Source organism: Neovison vison, chromosome 11 (assembly GCF_020171115.1).
Source record: "Neovison vison isolate M4711 chromosome 11, ASM_NN_V1, whole genome shotgun sequence".
Classification (NCBI taxonomy): domain Eukaryota; kingdom Metazoa; phylum Chordata; class Mammalia; order Carnivora; family Mustelidae; genus Neogale; species Neogale vison.
In genome coordinates, this window is record NC_058101.1 from 56,979,490 (window position 1) to 56,987,655 (window position 8,166).

The 8,166-nt window shown below is 45.1% G+C and overlaps 1 protein-coding gene across 1 annotated transcript in view; it reads right to left on the reverse strand.

Annotated features, from left to right (window-relative positions):
- The window catches only part of CD38 (CD38 molecule), a 47,957-nt gene extending 41,989 nt beyond the window's left edge, over positions 1–5,968 (reverse strand). The window contains exon 1 of the mRNA XM_044226077.1: positions 5,592–5,968. Coding sequence (XP_044082012.1) covers positions 5,592–5,839 — 248 coding nt within the window. The 5' untranslated portion in view covers positions 5,840–5,968. The remainder of the gene's footprint in view (positions 1–5,591) is intronic.
- Between the last annotated feature and the right edge of the window lie 2,198 nt (positions 5,969–8,166).

The window sequence follows — 8,166 nt, forward strand, 5'->3', positions numbered from 1 at the left end:
CAAAATAAAACAAGATGAAGTCAGAGAGGGAGACAAACCGTAAGAGACTCTTAATCGTAGGAAACAAACTGAGGGTTGCTGGAAGGGAGAGGGTGGGAGATGGGGTAACTGGGGGATGGGCATTCAGGAGGACACAGGATATGATGAGCACTGGGTGTTACATATGACTGATGAATCACTGAACTCTACCTCCAAAACAAATAATACATTATATGTTAATTAATTGCATTGAATTTTTTTTTAAAAGAAGGGCTGCCAGACTTCACTTTAAAGAGTTTATGGGGGCGCCTGGGTGGCTCAGTGGGTTAAAGTCTCTGCCTTCGGCTCGGGTCATGATCCCAGGGTCCTGGGATCAAGCCCCACATGGGGCTCTCTGCTCGGCAGGGAACCTGCTTCCTCCTCTCTCTCTCTCTCTCTGCGTGCTTCTCTGCCTACTTGTGATCTCTGCCTGTCAAATAAATTTAAAAAAAAAAAAATAAAAATAAAAAATAAAGAGTTTATGAACTCTGAAGAAATTGAAGAGAGGCCCTAAGAGGACACAGAAAAAGAAGCCCAGCCATCCTTGCAAAACCCAGGCCCCATTGCATAAGTACAACGTTTGGGGGGTTCCAGTCAAATCAACCCCCCAGATGAATGAATACAGCTGACATCAGTGAAAAGAACTTCCAACTGATCTTAGACAACACATGATTGTAAAAGATATTAAATGGCTGTTGTTTTCCATCACCACAGTTTAGGGTAGTTTATCAGCAATCAAGAACCAACACAGAAAGTGGTATCTGGAAGTGACATGTTTTGTCTGGAGAACCTAAAACATCTGCATGATGGTTCACTCTCCATGTCACCTTGGCAGGACCTAAGGTACCCACATATTTGGTCACACACACGTGTGCATGTCATATTTAAATGAATGGACTCTGAGTTAAGGCATGTTACCCTCTATAATGATGGTTCCCATTCATCAGCCGTATGCCTTTAAGAAAAGACTGACCTCTCCAAAGGAAAAGAGACTTCTGTCTGCAAATAACCTTCAGACACAAGCTGCAACATCAACTCTTTCCTAGGTCTCTAGCCTGTCTGCCCAACCCTTCAGATTTTGGACCTGTTGACCACCACAAGCATGGGAGCCAATGCCTTAAAATAAACCTCTCCTCTTCCCCCATCTCTGCCCCTCCCCACCTCTTTGTGTCTCCCTGGAGAGCCCTGGCTACCACAATGTGGCATCAGGATTGGAAATGTGTGTGGCAGGCTGAGCTCAGAAATACCTCAAGGAGACTATTCATGAAGGCTGGATAGGCACGGAGGACACTGTTACTGTTATTTTTATTTTTATTTTTTTTAGATTTTTATTTATTTGAGAGAGAGTGTGCATGCACAAGTGCAAAGGGAGGGGTGGGGGCAGGAGAGAAAGCAACTCAAGCAGACTCCCTGCTGAGCATGAAGCCGGACTCAGGAGGCTCATCTGAGGACCCTGAGATCACCACCTTAGAAGAAATGAAGAGTGGAAAGCTTAACCAACTGAGCCATCCAGGTGCCCCAGAGAAAAGATTTCTGATGTTAAGAGGGTATGACTAGAAGACATCAGCATGCCAGACTTGCAATAACATAGAAGGAAACAGATTATTGATCAAAGAGTCATAACCTTGAAGTTCAAGTCTGGGGCAGGGAGTCGTTTGCACAACAGAAATCACAAGGGTTCCAAGGACAGTGACCAGAGAAGAAGAAAATACCATATATAGGATCTTCAATATATAAAAAACTGCCCTAAAAAGAAATAAATAAGCAACTCAGTGGAAATTAGCAGGGGTCTGAACAGAAGATTCACAGATAAAAATATAAGTGACCAGTTACTATATACAACATGCTGACACCCTCTGATAATCAGAGAACCATTAGAAGCTGTTTTTCTCATAAGTAAAAAAAAAAAAAAAAAAAAAAAAAGTTGATACTGTTGAGCAATAGAAAGCATGTTCTGCGATAGATGGTAATAGAAGCCTAAAATGGTAGTTGTTTTGAAGGGATTTAGAAATTCCTATCAAAATTTAAAATGCAGGGACGCCTGGGTGGCGCAGTTGGTTGGACGACTGCCTTCGGCTCAGGGCGTGATCCTGGAGTCCCGGGATCGAGTCCCACATCAGGCTCCCAGCTCCATGGGGAGTCTGCTTCGTTCTCTGACCTTCTCCTCGCTCATGCTCTCTCATGCTCATGCTCATGTCTCTCTCTCTCTCAAATAAATAAATAAAATCTTTAAAAAAAAAATAAAAAAAAAAAAATAAAAAAAATTTAAAATGCACACTCCGCCCTTTGATCCAGCCATTCCACCACCAAAAAGCTCTCCTACAAAAACACTCCCGTTAAGTGCACAGAAATATATATACAAAGACGTTCACTGAAGCACGTGACTCCCAACAGGAATGAAAGTTTCCTGAGTGGGAAGTTTGTCTTCCACTCCCGCGTCGTCGGTAGTAGATCACTGCCTGGCACTTAGCAGACACTCAGCAAGTATCTGCTGAATGAATAAACAGGCCTGAAAATTGGTAACTAATTTTCTGTCCAAACAGTTCCCTCTACCTGGTGGGATACCATGAGCTGTTAAAAATAATGTGGTAAGGGGCACCTGGGTGGCTCAGTGGGTTAAGCCTCTGCCTTCGCCTCAGGTCATGATCTCAGGGTCCTGGGATCGAGTCCCGCATCGGGCTCTCTGCTCAGCAGGGAGCCTGCTTGCCTCTCTCTCTGCCTGCCTCTCCGTCTACTTGTGATTTCTCTCTGTCAAATAAATAAATAAATAAATCTTTTTAAAAAAATAATAATAATGTGGTAAATCTACATGTACTAACACTGAAAGATCTCCAAGGCCATATGCTTAATTAAAAAAACAAGATCAGTTGAAGGGATAAAGAAGATGTGGTACATATATACAATGGAATACCATGCAGCCATCAAAAAACAATGAAATCTTGCCATTTGTGACAACATGGATGGAACTAAAGGGTATTGTGCTTAGCAAAATAAGTCAATCAGAGAAAGACAATCATCATATGATCTCCCTGATATGAGGAAGTTGAGAGGCAATGTGGGGGTTAGGAAAAGTAGTTAAAGAATAAATGAAACAAGATGGGATCAGGAGGGAGACAAACGTTAAGAGGCACTTAATCTCACAAAACAAACTGAGGGTTGCTGGAGAGAGGAGGGGAGGGGAGAGGGTGATGGGGTTATGGACATTGGGGAGGGTAGGTGCTATGGTGAGTGCTGTGAAGTGTGTAAACCTGATGATTCACAGACCTGTACCCCTGGAGCTAATAATACATTATATGTTACTTAAAAAATTAAAAATTATTTTAAAAAAAAGAATAAAAAAGATCAGTTAAAAGAAAATTAGAAAAAACATAAATTCCATCACTGGAGGACTGATTTACTGGATTGTGATTTCAATAAATTTAATACTAGCTATCCATTTTGATGTTGGCCTTGATCCGTATTTATCACTGTTGAAAGATGTCTGTGATACTGCGGTTCTGAAAACAATAGCATTATGACTCACTACATTATCAGGATTGTCCCTCCTGATCCTCAGAATTCCCACATGTGGTGGATACCCTCATTCCATTTTATGGCTGAGTGCAGTGCAGCACAGAGAAAGTAAGTAATCTGCCCCAAATTACACTGTGACAGAGCCAAGTCTTAAATCCAAGCAGCAGGACTCCTAGTGTGTGCTCTTAAACCACCCAAGGATAAAGTGATCACATATTCTAGTTTAAGTCTACTGAGTCTGTATAATTAACAGCATCGCCTTTCTTTTCAAAAAGTCCCATGCATGGTCAATACATTTGATGGTCACTCTACTTACAGACCATCTATAAGCAGCACAGGTATAGCGTAGAGGCGGAGTTTAGTCTCTGGAGCCCAAATCTGGGCAATTTACTCACACTCTCCCCTTCAGTTTGTTCATATGTAAAATAGGGATGGCCATAGTTAAGTGCCTCAAAGAGTGAAGGATTCAATGACTATTTCTTAAGCGCCTGGCATGCAGGACGTATTAACTACTAACCCATCTCTATAGTGCGCCTATGTGCATGTATTGTGAGGTATCTGGAAGGATGCTCAAGAAATATTAACAACAGATATCCTCTTCTGTTATTTTTGAACATACACACAAATACCTATGTATGTACATGTCCATATACCTGCATGCGTACGCTGGAGATGTGTATTTTTATCTATATATATTTGTGTGTGAGTGTGTGTGCTTAATACTGAGCCAGTGCCCTGACAAACACTAGCAAGCCATGTGGCTTCTATGGTGCATCTGGCTTGCAAGTCCGTGGTGATCATCTCACCAACAGTGTAAATTTACCAAAGATGACTGAGCAACAACAAAAATTTTAGAACTGTTTCACGAAGATGAAAATTAAAGACGGCACTTATCATTACATGTCAGATCGGATAGCGCTCGATTTTATTGCTACTTTTAAGTGCAACCTGAAGGAACGGCTCAACTTCTGGTTTCTCAATTAACTATTTAATTACTTGGAAACAAAGCACTTAAGCGACCCTGGCAATCTTTGGCCTTGAAAAATGTGCAAGCGAGACCTCCGCTATCTTCCTTAGGATCCGTGGGCTGAGAACGCGCCGGACGGGGCGGGGGCGAGGGCGGGGGAACGCGGATTTTCCCGTGTTCGCAGCCGGAATTAATTGTGCAATTTCAAACTCACAGCACGAGCCGTGGCCCCCAGTGCTCGCCTTGGCAGTCTGGGGAATAGGTCTTACTTCTGGCTGGTTCTCCTTTGTGAACAACTTCAAAAGTGAGTTCTCTGGGTGAAACCAAACCCTGCAACTGGAGTCAAGAAAGCGAGCGGTCCCCTTTGGCGGAGATTACGAACTAGCTGGCAGGAGGAACGAGGAACCGTTGTCCGGAAAGGTTCCACAGACTTTTCAGGGTCTGTACAGATCCATCGAACGGATGCACCTTACAGTGCCAATTTTTAAATGTTATTGTTTTGGTTTTGTTACTGCGTTCTCTGGTCCGCTATATCTCTGGGCGCGCAAGAAGTACTGTTTTATACTCACGAAAAAAAAAATGCACTTTAATGGTCTGGCCCCCCTGAAGCTCCCCCACCCCCTTCAGCCTCCGCAAGCCCCTTAACCAGGTGTCAGCCGTAACTGTCCGGGCACTTTGGGGCCAGAGACAGCGAACAGAAAACCCATTCAAAGTAGAAAACGCTAGCGATCCCCCAGGACAGACACACACACGTGCACACACACACACACACACACACACACACCCTACCAGTAATCTTCGAGCGGGTAGCTCGGGACCCGCCGGACTCAGTGCACCTTGCGCAGAAGGCGGGCATCTCCGCTGGGGTTCCGCCGCTGAGCGGGCTAAGGCCAGCGAGCCCCGCGCTCCCCTTCCGCTCGCTCGCTCACTTGGGGCCAACTCCAAGCACTCTGGCGAGTGGCACGGAGTGGCAAGGCCAGCACCCCCTGCTCAGCGCTGGCCAGCGGCTCTCTGCTGACCCGGAATAGAAGATGCTTTGTTTCGCGCGCGGTGCCCAGCTGTGCCCAGCCGCGCGCCACGGACGCCGACTCACCCCAGATCAGGTCGCACGATTTGAGTATAAGTGTAGCACCGTCCCAGGAGGATCTCGTGAAAATGGGCAGTGGTGCCCTTCCCCTTCCACTCCTTGAGCGGATGGCGCCACATCAGGATACCGACCGGCACCGCGATGATCACCGCGACCAGGAGACCAAAAAAGACGCAGAGACAGATCTTGGTTTTCTTGGAAATGTCGCAGCAGGGTTCCTCCTCAGACACTGAACCGCATCTGTGGTTGGCCATTGGGGTCCACTGAGGAGGTCGGCCGGGCGAAGTTGGAGGAGAGACCCGCCAGACACCGCTCAGGCAGAGAGAGAAGAGTTAGCCCGGTTCGGAAACTGCACTTCCCCTTTATCTTGCACTTGCCTTTTCTCGGCTTCCTTTCCCACCCCCCACCCCCTCCTGCAAAGTTCCCAGGCCCGCCGACCAATAAAGACTTAAAGAACTTGAAAGACCTCTACTACTACCGCCGCTCACTTCCAGCTTCCTAATCAGACAAAGACCAGACTTTGCATTTCCAGGGAAAAGCCGCAGCCTTAAGGGTTCTCTGCAGGTGTTGGGAAAACCGACAATATTTCTTTGTACTTCTCCGGCCAGCTCCCTTTATCAGCCCTGTACTTTACACTTTAGCCACCGCTGATCCTGCAAAGTGTCAAGGCTGGCTACCTGGGCACATGCCTACAAGCAGTGTCTGCTGCCTGGGAAAAGATCTCTACTGCTACTTCTTAGCCTTGACAAATGCCTGCTCAGCTCCCTTCAAAAGCGCCACTCAAGCCTCACCCCTTACCCCTTAACTCAAGTGACATCAGTAGTTAAGCCTGGGTTCAAACCCAGCTCCACTACCCACTACTGGAGTGATACGGGGCAAGTTACTTGATGGCTCTGTGCTTTAGCTGTAAAGCAGGGATCATAGCACTACCTATTTCGTGGGGTATGATACGGGTTAAGAGAGGTCATATTTACAATGTGTTTAGCACAACGCCTGGCACATGCTAAGTATTCAACAAATATTAGCTACTACTACCTGCTCTGTGAGGCTAGAGATGTAATTCTAGAATCCATGGGATATGCTTGGAAAAGTGTCTGGTATGCAGCAAGCACTCTAAGTGATCAATAAATAATCCAGTGGCTAGTCTCAGACATCCCCTGCACTCTCTTCAAGTTTCCTTAGCACTAGGACTCTCTGTGATATTCAGCAGAGACCTAAAGAAAGCGAAAAATCAAGTCACAGGGCTTCCTGGGGCAAAAGTTTTCCAGATGAAAGGAATAGCAGAAATCATGGTTGAGGCAAAACAAAACAAAACAAAAAACTCTGGGGAGAAAGAAATGGAGAGTGAGAGCAAGGAAAGAAGGAGAAGGAAAGAAAATGAAAGAAAGAAAGAAAATGAGAGAGAAAGAAAGAAAGAAAAGAAAAGAGGAGAGGAGGAAGAAAGGAAAAAAGGGAAGGAGGAAGGAAGGGAGGAGGGAAGGGGAGAGAGAAGGAAAGGAAAGGAGGAAGGAAGGAAGGAAGGAAGGAAGGAAGGAAGGAAGGAAGGAAGGAAAAAGAAAAGAAGAAAAAAGGAAGGAAGGAAAGAAAGATGGAAAGAGAAAGAAAAGCCCTTGGCCAGTTTCAGAAGCAGCAAGGAGACCATTGGAACTGGAATTCAGGGTTAAGGGAGGCAGAACAGGAAAGTTCTGAGGGTAGCAGAGGGCCAGATCACTAACAGCCCTGTAGGACAGGATAAGGACTTTTTGGACAGGGAATTTTATTTTTAACCTATTCAAGGTCACTGGGTGATCAAGCATGACATTTTATAAGCTCCATCTGGCTTATGCATTGAGAATAAATTGTAGGAAAGCAAGGATGGAAAGGCCGAGACCATTTATGGTGACTTTAAAAAGGAAGTAGTAACAAAAGTGGCAAAGAAAACAAGCAGTTGGATTCTGAAAACATTTTGAAAATAGAAGCAACAAGATTTGCTGATGAGTTGGATGTGGAGTTTGCAAGAAAGAGGAGTCGAAGAGGACTCCAAGAATTTTGGTCTGAGTAACTGACCAAAGGAAAGACAGCATTGCCATTTAGAGTGATGGAAGGACGGGGGATGAAGATTTGGTTTGGTAGAAAAGTCACCAAATAAAAATTTGGTTTGGGAGGCAAGTTTAGGATGCCTATTACACCCCCAGGAGGAGATATCAAGTAGCTACTTGAGTATAAATATCTGGAATCCAAGGGGTCAGTGCTGGAAACATAAATATGGGAGGCTTTATCATGCAGATAGTTTTTAAAGCCAAGAGGATATATAAGATCACATAGAGAGTGTATGCAGAAACAACAGTTTCAGAGACTCAACCGGGGGTGTGAGCCTGTAGCAGAGGTCAGAGGGTTAAGAAGAGCTCCAGCAAAGGGACCTGGCCAGAGTGACCCCTGAGACAAGAAACTGAGACCAGACAGGGAGTTATTGGTGCTCTTGACAAGCACAGTTTTTGGAGGAATATGGAGGACAAAGCCTGATGAAGTAGGTTCATGAGAGTGTATGTGAAGAGACTGGTGTCCTTAAGAGAGATGACTTGTTTTGAAGAGTTTTCAGTCA